General features: G+C 42.6%; 1 protein-coding gene across 2 annotated transcripts in view; it reads right to left on the bottom strand.

The window, feature by feature from the left end:
* l(2)10685 (5-methylcytosine rRNA methyltransferase l(2)10685) overlaps positions 1 to 5,356 on the bottom strand; it is an 81,037-nt gene extending 75,681 nt beyond the window's left edge. The window contains exon 1 of one of the 2 annotated variants that reach the window (XM_055067002.2): positions 4,428 to 5,356. In XM_055067002.2, the coding sequence (XP_054922977.1) occupies positions 4,428 to 4,517 (90 nt within the window). In that variant the 5' untranslated portion in view covers positions 4,518 to 5,356. The remainder of the gene's footprint in view (positions 1 to 4,427) is intronic. The other variant, XM_050172371.3, reaches the window with a different exon arrangement.
* Positions 5,357 to 15,846: the final 10,490 nt, after the last annotated feature.

Raw genomic sequence — 15,846 nt, 5'->3', positions numbered from 1 at the left:
TTGTCCACTTTCATTTCTCGTTATTTTATTACTTCCACAATTAAATTACAAATAGTTCCCTCTATGCTTTCCCTTGGCTTCGTATGGTTGTGGCTAACAAAAATTACTTCTTGTTTCATTATATTTGACATTCACTACAAGCAGACGTTCCCCACACAATGATATCAGTGAGAAACATTTTAGATTTACTTCGCTATGCCTGATACTTTGTTATTAGCTGTTATGTAGAGGTATTACTTTACAGAGGGTTATAGGCAGCAGAAGCTTGACGTGGACACAGGAGCAAACCATTCTGAGCACTTCTTAGTTCCTGTGTTCTTGTTAAGTTCACACTGCCTGTAACAATGAATTAATACCACCTAGTCTGAACACAGTTTGTTTAATTACCAAGACAGTGGGTACGTGCTTGCCATAAAAGTAAGGTAAAAACTGAAAAGTGATGCGGTATTGAAAAACTTTATATCTTATTTGGCAGTGATGGAAGTGGTAAAGCAATTCCTTTGCCTTCAGTAAAGATGAACCTCACAGCAGATTGTGCGACAGAAAGGAAAGGTGGCACTTTGATGGGATAATCCACTTCAGATGACGGACACAATGATTGTAAAATGAATTGACACGGAAGGATTTCACTGTGGAAGAAAATATCCTGGAATAACAGAAAAACTATTATGTTTATATTGCCAAGTCTAGGACACCAAGAGAAAACTTATAGTGTAATATGACACTTGAAGTTTGAGCATAGTTTCAAGAAAAACAGTGGTGATTAGCCTTCTTTGTATCCTGAGATGTTAATGTGTTTTTGGGAGGATGCCATGGGGCTGCAATACATTCTAACTTGGCAAGAATTAGTGTTTTGCATAAGAGTTAAAAGGCTTGGTGAAAGTTTCAGTGCAGGTATCCTAGTGTACAATTAGCATTGTTGGCAATTTATGTTGTACCTGTATGCCCTGATACATCAATGGTTACTTGAACTCCCGAGAGAGGCATATTTTTTTGCAGAATGCGCTACTTTATTAATAAATTAACATGAATAAGTAGGAGAATGTGATAGGTGCAGAGAGTCACGATTTTACATTTCCTTGGAGTAGGTGTCACTAGCGATGTGTTAACTGGTAAGCTAGGGCACAATTGGAGATTGTTGTTCAGAATGCGCGTTCAGTTTCACCTCACACGATTTGCCTAGGCCGTATTGGCGGCATCAGCTGCAAGGAGCAGCCACGTTTTTGGTGACGCCAAAATGATGACACACCTCTGTCAATCATTTTCAAACTCAACACTTCCTCTGCTAGCAGCAGAACGCAATGAGAGGTGATCTGTTCGAGCTGTCACACACTCACTATGAGACTGGCTTCGTGTAGCAACGTCTGGTATATTGGATTGGATACAAATGGCGGCTGTGGCTACAGAATGGCACATTCAGAACCAATCCATAGTCTAATTCAAGAAAATAGCAGTTGCAATGGGAGCTTTGATTTTTGCATTGTTGTTGCTCGAGGAGAAAGCAGAGCGGTTGGAGGTGCGAAATCCGTTTGAAGAGATGACACGAAGCGAATTGTGGCGTTGTTTTGGTTTCTCGAAACGAACAGTGCATTGAACAGCTCACTTTGATGTGCCGAGACCTGGGGGCTCAGTCCAACACTGCAGTGCGACGACATGTTGTTGTTGCCTCTTGAAAGGTGAGCCACTGTTCCAGTCTTTTAGTTTTTTGCTGTGCGTGACACTACCTAGCAGCCCCGCAAAAAAGCTAATAGTAATAAATTGTAGCAGCCATACGTATTACTACTTGAGAACCTGTCTAAGCTTGAGAACAAAAAATACATTTTTTTCATATGAAGGTTTTATTCCTTAGAAGGTGAGAAACATTTTATTCTGCTGTATATTGTCCCCAAGCATATGACAAATGAGGCACGTAAACTTTTGGAAAGTCCACCGCTAGCCTATTGACTAGTCCCTCCCTTACATTCTCACAAATTTTGTGGACCGCCTACTTCGCAACGTTGCAGCGACCGAACACATTCTGTTCTGAACAAAGATTCCCCCCCCCCCCAATACTATTAAGATCATATTGAAGAAGATAATAATGTTTACTGTTTCATTTCAGAAAGGATGACACAAAGTGAACAACACTAGGAAGGAGGGGTTGTATGTGAGGTCATTAATAGATATATATATATAGACGCATACTATTATTAAATATATTATTAGATAACATAATAACAATATAAATAAAGAAAACAGCAGATGACAATGACAAGATGTTGGGGATCAGCATATTTAACTGTGTAGGCAAGTGAATAACAATCATTCACCATTAAATGTTTAGCAAAACTAGTCACAAAGCAATCAGTCCATTTTAATATGTTAGTGTGCACATTTAGTGAGATCATTCTGAAGAACAGCAACTAATTAGGCTTGCTTTTGCAAAATCAAGAAATATGCATTCAACTATAACCCATTCTCTATGGCTGAAATGAAACTGTGCGTGGAAGCAGAGTTGCACACAACTGCAAATACCATGCCAAAAGCAGCTACAACCTGAGGTAAGAACTGGAGATACTATGCAAACATGTTAAAGTAATTTGCAGAGAATACTTGCTTAGAGGTTCGTCTCTACTTTAGGTATGTTGCCATAGTTACAGGCAGGATAATCACAGCATTTCAATTACGTTGATTAGGTTTAACATGTATTTAACCCTTTCACTACCGAGTTTTTCTGCTTTTCTCCTCACTCCCTACCGGGTTTTTCTCCTCACTCACTAACAGTATAAACAAGCTTTCAAAAACCTCGAGCTGACTGGCTGCCACTGTGATGCCATTGCAGATTCCTCAAGATGAGTTGAAAGCATGCTCCCAAGGCTTGGAATTCTTTCTTCTTCCAGCAGAAATTTGTTCCTCTTCTTGCTCAGACTCTTAGGCTGCAGGGGCTCTTCCTCACTGTGTTCGCTCAACAAGTCATTTAGCTGAGCTGCTTCCTCACTGTCACTTTCATCTGAGTCTGAATTCATCAACAGTTTCTGAATTTCGTTGTCCATCAAAGTGCAGATGCACATGGCATGCAGACTCACCATGGCTGCGCTGCTGAGATGAAGACAAAGCGATGCGGATGGACGTGGATGTAGAAACATGCACTCCATCTGTTGTCTAAAATTTAACTTACAAGTTCTATGTGTTTATGTGACCAGATGTTGTGACATGGCCCCGAGATTTTTTTTGCACGAGTTGTCTTGGGAGTAGCAGGGAGCAAGTTAAAGAAAGGGAACACGAGATAACTCGGGAGTGGCAGTGAAAGGGTTACGAAAAACAGAGGCAAAAGAGAAACTGCAGGAAACTTCTCCACTTTGGGTTGTAGCAATAGCCTACCTAGCATTCCTATTTTGAATTGATCCTAATAAGCTGGTTAGGTTGTGATGATATCACCAAATTGGAGAGGCAACTCGAGCTGCCAGCATACAAATGCCTGGAAAAGTAACTTGCGAATGTTAGAGGGTGGTTTCGCCATAAGTCTATATATTTGTTTATTTATTTGTTTACTTATTTGAATAGCTTCAAGGCCCAAGGGCGTTAGTATGTAGGTTACGGTGTAAGTTGTACCATATGCTGTAGCAGTTTACAACAAATAGGGAATAGTGAGATTAGCCGGTAGTTCTCTGGTAAATATCCGTGGCCTTTTTTGAATATAGGCACTACTATCGCAAACTTCCAATCTGCGGGGGATTATACAGCGATACTATTGTACTGCTTGGGTAATTGTATAGCACATTTTCCTGAATGATAAAATAATGAACACCTAGTTTCGAGTTGATGGTATTGAAATTTTGTAGTGGTATGAGAGCGCTGTATCGATTTCTACATGCGAAAACAACGGAGTTTCGTGGCAACTACGTTATTGAGCGCAGTGCGATTTAGTGGTAGAAATTTGTACTGGTAATATTTCATCAGATAGGACCATAAATTTCATTGCTGCTTCAAAGTTTCTTTATGTAGTTTCTCGTATCCTCGGCGCCTAACGCAATGTTTCGAAACGCCCGTCTCGATGACCATTGAAAGAGTAACTTATATTAAAACGTGCAGCTTGAAATTATAATAACCAGCAATGCCACTGGCTTTAATGACCGTGTGACAAAGGTTTCAACGTTTATTTTATTTTTAGGAGCTCGAGCCTGTATTTTAATAGTGCAGAAATACAACCCCCACTTGCAACAATCAAACCACAGCTGTCACAGCTGGTGTCTGACTCCTAGTAGCAGAGCGGTTTGACTTACTCAATCAAAGGCATTTTAATCTCACACTGCCCACATGCGAATGCTCCGGTGACCAACTTTAGAGAGCCGAGCTGTGAGGGTTGGAGTGCCGGCGCAAAGAACAACAAACACCTGTGCGACAATAACCACGAGAGCTTGATACAATTGCGAAGAAGCGTGTCTCACCTTACTGGCGTAATGACGCCAGTTACTGTTCGGAAAACGACGGAAATGCACGAGAATGCGAGCAGCCGCTCGACATGTCATAGGATCCATGTTTCTTTACCGGTGTCAATGTCGCTAGAAGGGTCTTCGTTTTGTTGACTTCGAATATCTAATAGTTTTAACTATTGAGGCATTGTTTTAACCAGAGAGTTTCTCACTATAACTATGGTTTTAACCAAACCGACGTACAATTTTTATTTGACATATCGTAAGAAGCCAACAAACATGAATACATGAAATAAAAGGTCTCCTCGATTTGGCTGCACTTTCTCCACTAGTTCAGGGGGTGCAGCACTTTAGCACTCGATTTTCCAGTGCAGCTAGCGCCACCTGCACTTCGGCACTCGATTTGACGTCGTGCTGCACGAGTTCATGTACACTTTGGCACTAGACCCTCAGCAGACGACACATGCGGTTCCGTGGCCATGCGGGTGTTGGTAGACGGCATCGACGGCGCCTGTTATTAGTAACGCAGCACGGGCGCCAGTTTTCTTCAGGATGTGTACGCAGCATCTTGTTGAGGGCGCTTTCCGGTTTCAGCTACTGCTAAGTTCACTGAAGGCCTTGATTTTCCCACAGGTCACAGTCGTTCGTATTAATTTCACGAGCTTACCGCTACCTACGCGAAACCACATCGGTCCATCGTTTGAAACGTTGTGCCATATATGATTCAGAAAGGTGTGGAAACCGTGCTTGGCTATGTTTTCTGAATAATGATGCCGAAGTTGAACTAATTTCCAGGTACTAATATATGAGTTCTTTCCACAGGACCAAAAATGCCATTTTACGCTCGCGGCACACACCAACAAAAGAAAAGCCACATCCGCCCAGTCGCAGCAGACGAAGGCCTGCACGCTTACAATGAAGGCGCCAAATAAAACAACGGCCGAAGGAAGGAGACACGAGACAACCACGTAGGCGCACTAACAATTTATTTCTTGACACAGGAATAAATACCTGCTGCCTGCTGCCAAGGTTTCTGCACTTTTGTCCTCGATTTGACCGCTGCACCGAAAGCGCTAGTGTCGCGCTACGCTCACACTTCAAGAACTGGTGCTGCACTGGCACGACACTTTTCTGAACTAGTGCAAAAAGTGCAGCAATTTGGCTGGTGTCGTCATAGAGTTTCCCATACAGTTAGTAGAACAACTCTAGAGGAAAAGCTGGGCCGGAAAAGTGGAAACCTCTAGGGCATAGAGCTTCCCACAAAAGTTCTTGTAGAAAACTCTATGCTCTAGGGTATAGTGTACTCGAATAATGTCCTAGTGGCGCGAGTAGGGTCACCCTAGCGCGAGCAAGAGGGAGGCAATGGGCCGGTTGAAGCAAACGCCAGTAGCCGCCGCCGGTGGCGCTGCTGCGCTTGCAAGAAGACGCATGTTCTTGCTGCGGTAAAGCTAGGGAAACGACGGAGCATATTTTGTTAGAATGTGAAGACGTCTACCCAGCGGTCGATTTAGGCACCACTAGCCTCCTTGAAGCCCTTGGGTTCAGCGGGAGCAGCGCAGGCTGCAACGTTGGAGTATTAGGCGAGGGGGAATAAAAAAGTTGTTGCAAAAGGAAAGGCGTAACATTAAGAAATAAACCAGCAAAAAAAAGCAGTACCAATACATTGCACCAACTAGCCCAACGCGTTTTACTCGCACAACATTCAACAATACTTAACAAACAATAACAGAAAAAATTACTGCCCATGCACCCTGTACAGACGGTAAACGAGCGAAGCTTAAATGTGCGGCCCCGGTGTTTATCACTGGGTTAACTCCAACGGTTTATTCAAGTCTTTCTATATTATTGGTTATGTCTGTGTTTCTTAATGAGGTTATGCACACGTTTGGCTTGGGTCTCTCACATTGTTTATTTGGAATGCCACACATCGCACTTTGCAAGATCACCATCATGGAAAGTGCAATGGTGGTTCATTGTGTTAATCAAGCGGGTCCATCAAAGTCTTTCTGAATTATGTTACGCACTTGTGTTTTCTAATGCGTTGATAATAATGTTTATGACTCAGTTATGCACTGTTGTTACCAAGTCACACCGGGGCTGCACATTTAATTTAATTAAATACAGGGACACATTCTTAAACCTATTGGGAAGTCGGAGAAAGACTGCTGCATGCGCGCTCTGCTGCTAGAGAGAAACGACGTCACTATCGGTCTAGCGAATGGCCCACCCCACTTTGCTGCGAGATAATAATGACATCATGATCTTATCTTAACCCCATCCCCCTCTGTGTTCCTTCCCTGCAATATTATGTAGATAAATGTCTGTTTGAAATGCATAAGCATTTCTATGTCTACCCAACAAGAAATTTCTCCGTACATCATGCAAGATGAATGCAATGGCTCACATCCCCTTAAACAATGGCTCATACCCCTACACTAGGGTTTTTGGGATCGGGCCATGAGTGTTTTGCCTAGGCATATACAGCATCACTGTAAAAAGAATGAACACCTTTCTGCTAGAGACCAAGGCGTACTAACAAATGAAAGTTTATTGAACATGCCGAGTAAATGCTGGTTCACAAGCAATAAATCGAAGTTGCACAAAAAGCAGGAGCAAAGACCAATGTGTGTTCATACAGATCTCAACAGAAAACGCATCCATCTCTGAAAGTGTAACAGAGGCCACGCTGACAAGATTCTCCCAGTGTATTTGCATCTACAGCATCCATAATTTCTCATGGCAGCCGATCTCCACAGAATGCTAGCTTCTTCGTCTACAATGCACTCTCCACATCTGAGCGTGCATTGTAGAGGAAGAAGCTAGCATTCTGTGCAGATCGGCTGCCTAGAGAAATTACGGAAGCTGTAGATCCAAAAATGCTGGGAGAATCTTGTCAGCACGGCCTCCATTAGAAATGGATGCATTTCCTGTCAGGAAATGCACATGAATTTTTGCTTCTCCTTTTTGTGTATGTTCAGTCTATTGATTGTCAGCGAGCATTTACTCGGTGTGCACATTAAACTGTTGGTTGTTAGATCATCTGGGTTTTCTTGTTCGTCCTATGTCTTCTCCGGTGCCATTTGCAGCCAGGCTATTCATAATTTTTTTTTTAGACTGCGACAATTCACTTTAACGGCCCTTTGATGCTTCTGTGTACTTTATAAAATATTTTATTTGGCCAATGTAGCAAGAATGTATAGTGTGACGCAGTAAGAACAGGGTACGCTAACTTCTAATTAAAAGGTTTATTGTGAAAAATGCAGTGATCTATAAAGGTTACCAGAAAGTAGTACAGCAATAAAACCTGATAAAGACTAGTGCTTGATGAAACCAAACATAAAAGCGGGAAAGGGAGAAAATACGTATAGATATACAAGTCCAGGGAAAAAAACAACTTTCTGATCACCAAGTGTGCATGTGGCTACCTTCAAGGAAACTCATTTTTTTTTTTCAATGGCATGGAAGTGGAAGAGTGTGCTTGCATAAGCAAGCTGTTACTCTGTCTATTGGAATAACAACAGTGTTTCTTGAAAGGTGCTGGCATGCAGGATTGGCAATTGTAATGATTTTCTTTCCTGCACTTGGAATTTTTCTGTATTTTCTTTCTGTAGTATTTTTATTTATGTTTGGCTGCATCAAGCACCAATTTTTATCTAGCCTTCAAAGATGTCTCTTTTTTCTGGGGAATACACGGGGAAGGCGGGAGATGGAAATTCAAGACGATGAGCAACACGAGAACAAGGTGAAAGTAGGAACAAACGTTTCCACAAGTGGACCTTGAAGAAGACAAGTCCACTTGTCGAAACGTTCGCTCCTGCTTTCACCTTGTTCTCGTTTTGCTCATCGTCTTTTTTTTCTAGTAATTTGTATAACTCGCTACATTTTTACAAATAAACCTCAGTTGAAAGTTAGTCCTCATTCTGTTGATACTGCTTCATGCTATGCACTCTTGCAACATTTGTGTGCGTGTGTGTGTCAGCGCACGCGCGTGCGTGCGTGCTGTGCGGGCTGTGCATGCTGTGTGTGCATGCGTGGATTTGGATGTGAAATCGGGCCCTGGGGCAGAGGTATCATTCTTCTCCTGTGCAGCCTTATGAATTCATTAACTATATGTGCAACACAAATACGATGGACAAGAACGAAGTGAACACACAGAGCGCTTCGTTCTTGTCTGTTGTCTACCTGTTGCACTTAAGTTAATAATGAATACACAAAAACTCATCCAGTTCTCCGATATTAGGTCGACCTTATAAGCCCGCTTGTGTCCTGGAATATCTGCATGGCTCTGTATCCTGTAATTTAATTTCTGGCCATGTGTTTACAAGCTGCGTGTCAAGCTCCTGATTTTCCTGGCAATCTCGTGTGATGTGCAGGCCCAGATATTTTCTGATGAATCCATGCAGGTGTGCACGGTGTTGTGCATGGTGTAATTTACACTACAAGTGCTGCTTTAATTGCATTCATTTCAGCTTTTCTAGGTGTAGGATGACCTGGAATGGTACTCACTTATATGGGGTTTAATTTTATGTAGTGTCGTTCTACTGTTACACTGCTATTGCCACATCAGTGTACTATATGTGCCTAATGTTTCCTTGCATCTTCATGATTAGCAACCTCCTCTGTGTGCCTGGCAATTGCATATAGTCTCCTGGCCTAATTGCTTGCCCTCATATTTCACGGTATGGGCCTGCTGTGTTTAAAGTTCAGGTGCTCCCGAGGTTGTTTCTGAAGGGAGGGGTAGTCGTCCTTGCATCTCATATGCTAGCTGGCATAGCATCTTGGTACCAGGTTCTGAGCTCTTGAGCCAAGGACTTTATGCTGCAGGCTGCAACTCTGCTCCGTCTAGGTGCTTGTTCCTTTGCCCTTTCTCGTAGAATTTCAAGCATGGTAAAGTCGGAAATACCTGTTATTACCCGATGCCTGTATTCGATGAGTTATCTTTTTTGTGTGCTCCTGGTAATTCATACCGCATTATACTTTGGACACAAGCACAGAATCTGCAATTTTTCATAGTATCCCCTCGTCCACCCCCCATGATTTCAAGATTGTTCCTTTCACCAGGTGTAGAATTTACATCCAGGCATGGCATAATTGTTTCACCCACATGCTGGCTCTGCTGTCATGGTCTTACACTAGCTGAGGATTGGTGGATGTTGACTTGCGGGTATGTTTCTCCAGCTTTTGGAAGCACAATGCGCAATCTGGAGTAGTTCTTGATTCTAGCCCTTTTTCCGACGTCGATGTAAGCCGACTTCTTGGAAAGCGAGAGGCCAGACTGGCCAAGAAAGTCTGCAGTGTTGTCGAGGGCTTGTTGCATCATTCTTGATTTCTGTATAAGATAGCTTTCCTATAGACTGTAATACACCACAGGCTTTAGTGTTTCTTGTAGTATGTCTGTGTTGGTGTTGGTGGGCCAAATGTACCTCCAACTCTCACATGGAATTTTCTGTTTTCAGAAAGTTACTGCATAACTTTAGTGATCTACCACAAATTTTTTTGCTCATCGTTCCTCTTATTAGAGTACCATGAGGTACTGCTGTTAAAGGCCTCTTCACTCTCTTCATTCTTTCATAAGCGTTATTACACAATGTCCTGCAATAAAGTTTATGCTGCTTATGGCCCACTCATATCTGCCAGAAGTGACAACTCTTGAAAAAGGTTTTCTTTGTGCTATGTGTGCAACATAGTATGAGCATTCATGTCTTGACATTTATATATCTGTAGAACCAGCTTCCTGACAGAGTACTTGCTATACCTGATTATGCTTATTTGTGCAGTGCTGTTGAACAATACATATTGATGCAATGAATATTTATACACTCGAATTGTCATGAAAGATGGTTGTTTTACAATTCTGCCATTTGCTTTCTATTGGTGTTAGATTTTGCATAAGCATGCCCCCACATGCAATAGTATTTTGATGTTTAAGGGTTCAATAAAAGGTGATGAACTAAATCTAAGTGCAAGAGCTTTTTTTTTACCTGTGACTCCCATCGAAATGCGACTTCTATGGCTGGCAAATCAACTCCTCGCCTTGTGTTAGCAGCAGAATGCTATAGCCACAGTGGCAGCTGGTGAACAAATTGAAGAGCAATATTGACACGTGTACTTATCTTTATCGGGCGACCACGTTTCGCCACCTAACAAATGTAATCGCACAGCGCGGGACGCGCATGCATGTATCCGAAGTTTGTGGAAAGTTATCGATACTTCTACCCGGCTATCTGTTGTCGCCGAACGTTGTGTTATCTGATTTCATCGCGTGACGCGAATGGTGTAGAACATTGTGGAAGGCGCGCGGGTCCGAACGATTAGTCTGGAACATTCGACGACTGCTGTATAAAAGCCGACGCGCTTGCCTCGCTGATCAGATTTTCGACGATCGCCGACTGTGTTCGCCGCTTTCGTTGTGCTATAAGTGTAGCCTGTTTTGTGGGCACAGGTTCGCCCAATAAAATCTAGTTTTGCCTTTCGCAGTATTGCCACTGTGTTCTTAACCTCACCACCACGTGACAATATTTCTGTCTATAATTCTTGTTTCTTGCCTGTATGTAATTAAAGTTTGGAATAAGTTTGTCATTGCAAAAAAGCCCAGTTTGTGGTCCTTTATTGAATAAACCACATATTGTGTATAGCTGAAATGTAGAAATTTGTTCTAAAATCCTCTGGTGATATATGTTCTTGCAAGTAGCATGGTATTTCATTACTTATAGAGAGTAATCACAGCAGATACTGTTATATAGGTTTACACACTTATATGTGTGATCACGAACCTATTAGAAACATGTAAGGCATGAATGTTTTTGCACACTTGATCAGCTGTGAACGTGCAAGAACTGCTTGTACTGGCTGACTTCACTGCACAGTGTTGATTTACCTTTCTTCAGCGTGTCATTTTATGCTGTTTTATCGCCACAAGAACAGGCCGTTTGCCTGCTTTGCGCATTGTTGCACGAGTTTTACATGACGGTGCGGGAGGGTACGCTGTCACTGTGCCACTATAGCAAGCAACTTACTTAATCTACTGGCTGTATAGTTATTTACCTTTCAAAGCAAGTGTTAATACAGATGCAGTAAGGATACAATGTCCGTAACATAGTCAATGTTTATCGGTTTCTGTGCAAGAAAAAAAAATTCTCCAGAGCTGAGGAGCAGCTTAACGTGCATGTAACATTTTATTCAAGCCACGGATTTAATGCTATCGTAGCAAATTCATTATGATAGCCTACACTTTTGCTCTGCCACATTTAATAAGAGGTAAGATAAGCTTTCAAGATGCATCGGGAAATTCACGCTTGAAAACCCACAAGAATATGCAACTGAACGGTACCGTGTACAGCGCAACGTTGAAACTTCGGTTACTTTGCTCTTTGCTGTCTTGTCATTTGCCCTTACCGAGGCTGAAATAATTCAAGCTGTTCCGTAAGCGCGATTTTTGCATGCTACTGAACAAAAGAAAGTTGTGACGACCTCGTCGTCTGGTGGGGATCGAACACCTCCTAGTACGGACAACTCGCAGAGGCGTACAAAGCAAACGTTAAAGTGCACTTCATTTGCTGTGTAGCGTGTCAACAAACGCATAGAAACGGAAGGATGGAATCTGCAGTAGAAGTTTTTTATTCTCCCTTCCCGTACGTACCGAATTCAGCAATCCACGTCTCCGCGCATTGCTAGGGTGGCTAGAAGGCACCCTAGCAATGCACCCTACCCTAGCATTGCATTTGTTGTGCGAGACGCCATATTGCAAAACAAACCGGCGAAATAGCTCCGCGATAGCTCTCTGCGGAATTTCGACGGAAAATCGGAGCGATCGCGGCGACGGTGCGACTGTGCGACTGTGCGACCAACCGGTTGGTCGCAGCCGAAAATCGGCGGGTCGGCACTGCGACTGCGATTTTCATCGCAAACGACGGAAATCGCACTTCCGGTGCGACGAAAATCGCATCATGTGAAACAGGCTACAGTCGCACCGTCGCACCGATCGCTGCGATTTTCCGTCGAAATTGCGTGGAGAGCTGTCAACGGAGCTATTCCGCCGGTTTGGAAAATGGCGTCTCGCACGACAATTGCAATGCGCGGAGACGTGGATCGTCGAATTCGGTACGTACGTGAAGGGAGAATAAATAACTCGTACCGCATATTAGATTCTCCCATTTACGTACGTTTGTTGACACGCTACGCAGCAAATAAAGTGCATTTTCATGTTTGCTTCGTACGCCTTTGCGAAATGTCAGTCCTAGGAGGCGTTCGATGCCCAGCAAACGACGAGGTCGTCACAATTTTCTTTTGTTGAGTAGCATGCGAAAATCGCGCTTACGGAGCAGCTTGAATTATTTCAACCTTGGCAAAGGCAAATGACAAGACAGCAAAGAACCCGAAGTTTCAACGTTGCGCTGAACGCGGTACCGTTCAGCTGCATTTTCTTGTCGGTTTTCAAGCGTGAATTTCCCGATGCATCTTGAAAGCTTATCTTACCTCTTATTAAATTTGACAGAGCAAAAGTGTAGGCTATCGTAATGAATTTGCTACAATAGCATTATATCCGTGGCTTGAATAAAACATTACATGCACGTTAAGCTGCTCCTCAGCTCTGGAGAATTTTTTTTTTCTTGCACAGAAACCAATGAACATTGACTATGTTACGGACTTTGTATCCGTACTGCATCTGTATTAACACTTGCTTTGAACGGTAATTAACTATAGAGCTAGTAGATTAAGTAAATTGCTTGCTATAGTGGCACAGTGACAACGTACCCTCCTGCACAATCATGTAGAACTCGTGCAACAATGCGAAAAGCAGGCAAACGGCCTGTTCTTGTGGGGATAAAACAGCATAAAATGACACGCTGAAGAAAGGTAAATCAACACTGTGCAGTGAAGTCAGCCAGTACAAGCAGTTCTTGCACGTTCACAGCTGATCAAGTGTGCAAAAACATTCATGCCTTACATGTTTCTAATAGGTTCGTGATCCCATATATTAGTGTGTAAACCTATATAACAGTATCTGCTGTGATTACTCTCTATAAGTAATGAAATACCATGCTACTTGCAAGAACATATATCACCAGAGGATTTTAGAACAAATTTCTGCATTTCAACTATACACAATATGTGGTTTATTCAATAAAGGACCACAAACTGGGCTTTTTTGCAATGACAAACTTATTCCAAACTTTAATTACATACAGACAAGAAACAAAAATTATAGACAGAAATATTGTTCTTCCATTTGTTCACCTGCCACTGTGGCTATAGCATTCTGCTGCTAACACAAGGCGAGGGGTTGATTTGCCAGCCATGGAAGTTGCATTTCGATGGGAGTCACAGGTAAAAAGAAGCTCTTGCACTTAGATTTAGTTCATCACCTTTTATTGAACCCTTAAACTTCAAAATACTATTGCATATGGGGGCATGCTTATGAAAAATCTAACACCAATAGAAAGCAAAGGGCATAATTGTAAAACAACCATCTTTCGTGATAATTCGAGTGTAAATATTCATTGCATCAATATGTATTGTTCAATAGCACTGCACAAATAAGCATGATCAGGTATAGCAAGTACTCTGTCAGGAAGCTGGTTCCACAGATGTATAAATGTTAAGGCATGAATGCTCATACTACGTCGCGCACATAGCACAAAGAAAGCCTTTTTCAAGAGTTGTCCTTTCTGGCAGATATGAGTGGGCCATAAGCAGCAGAAACTTTATTGCAGGACATTGTGTACTACCGCTTATGAAAGAATGAAGGGAGTGAAGAGGGGAGTACGGTAGCGCGATTCAAAGACGGGACAAAAGAAGACACAAAGGGACTTCTTTTGTCCCGTCTTTGAGTCGCGCTACCGTACACCCCTGGAAGATGCATTACCAACAAGCCCACATTGCAACCCTCGTGAGTGAAGAGGCTTTTAACAGCAGTACTACCTCATCATCATCATCATCAGCGTGGTTATGCCCACTGCAGGGCAAAGGCCTCTCCCATACTTCTCCACCTACCCCGGTCATGTACTAATTGTGGCCATGTTGTCCCTGCAAACTTCTTAATCTCGTCCGCCCACCTAACTTTCTGCCTCCCCTTACTACGCTTCCCTTCCCTTGGAATCCAGTCCGTAACCCTTAATGACCATCGGTTATCTTCCCTCCTCATTACGTGTCCTGCCCATGCCCATTTCTTTTTCTTGATTTCAACTAAGATATCATTAACTCGCGTTTGTTCCCTCAGCCAATCTGCTCTTTTCTTATCCCTTAACGTTACACCTATCATTCTTCATTCCATAGCTCGTTGCGTCGTCCTCAATTTAAGTAGAACCCTTTTTGTAAGCCTCCAGGTTTCTGCCCCATACGTGAGTACTGGTAAGACACAGCTGTTATAAACTTTTCTCTTGAGGGATAATGGCAACCTGCTGTTCATGATCTGAGAATACCTGCCAAACGCACCCCAGCCCATTCTTATTCTTCTGATTATTTCAGTCTCATGATCCGGATCTGTAGTCACTACCTGTCCTAAGTAGATGTATTCCCTTACCACTTCCAGTGCCTCACTACCTATTGTAAACTGCTGTTCTCTTCCGAGACTGTTAAACATTACTTTAGTTTTCTGCAGATTAATTTTTAGACCCACCCTTCGCCTTTGCCTCTCCAGGTCATTGAGCATGCATTGCAGTTGGTCGCTTGAGTTACTAAGTAAGGCAATATCATCAGCGAATCGCAAGTTACTAAGGTATTCTCCATTAACTCTTATCCCCAATTCTTCCCACTTCAGGTCTCTGAATACCTCCTGTAAACACGCTGTGAATAGCATTGGAGAGATCGTATCTCCCTGCCTGACGCCTTTCTTTATTGGGATTTTGTTGCTTTCTTTATGGAGGACTACGTTGGCTGTGGAGCCGCTATAGATATCTTTCAGTGTTTTTACATACGGCTCGTCTACACCCTGATTACGCAATGCCTCCATGACTGCTGAGGTTTCTCGTAATCAATGAAAGCTATATATAACGGTTGGTTTCATTCCGCACATTTTTCTATCACCTGATTGATAGTGTAAATATGGTCTATTGTTGAGTAGCCTTTACGGAGTCCTGCCTGGTCCTTTGGTTGACGGAAGTCTAATGTGTTCCTGATTCTATTTGCAATTACCTTAGTAAATACTTTGTAGGCAACGGACAGTAAACTGATCGGTCTATAATTTTTCAAGTCTTTGGCGTCCCCTTTCTTATGCATTAGGATTATGTTAGCGTTTTTCCAAAATTCGGGTAGGCTCGAAGTTATGAGGCATTGCGTATACAGGGTGGCCAGTTTCTCTAGTACTACCTCATGCTACTCTAATAAGAGGAACTATGAGCAAAAAAAATTCTGGTAGAGCACTTAAACAGTAACTTTCCGAAAGGCAGAAAATTCCAGGTGAGAGTTGGAGGTACATTTGGCCCACACACACCAA

This window comes from Dermacentor andersoni, chromosome 6, assembly GCF_023375885.2.
Source record: "Dermacentor andersoni chromosome 6, qqDerAnde1_hic_scaffold, whole genome shotgun sequence".
Lineage (NCBI taxonomy): Eukaryota > Metazoa > Arthropoda > Arachnida > Ixodida > Ixodidae > Dermacentor > Dermacentor andersoni.
The sequence above is the reverse complement of the archived record's forward strand: the minus strand, read 5'-3'. Positions and strand labels throughout refer to the sequence as shown.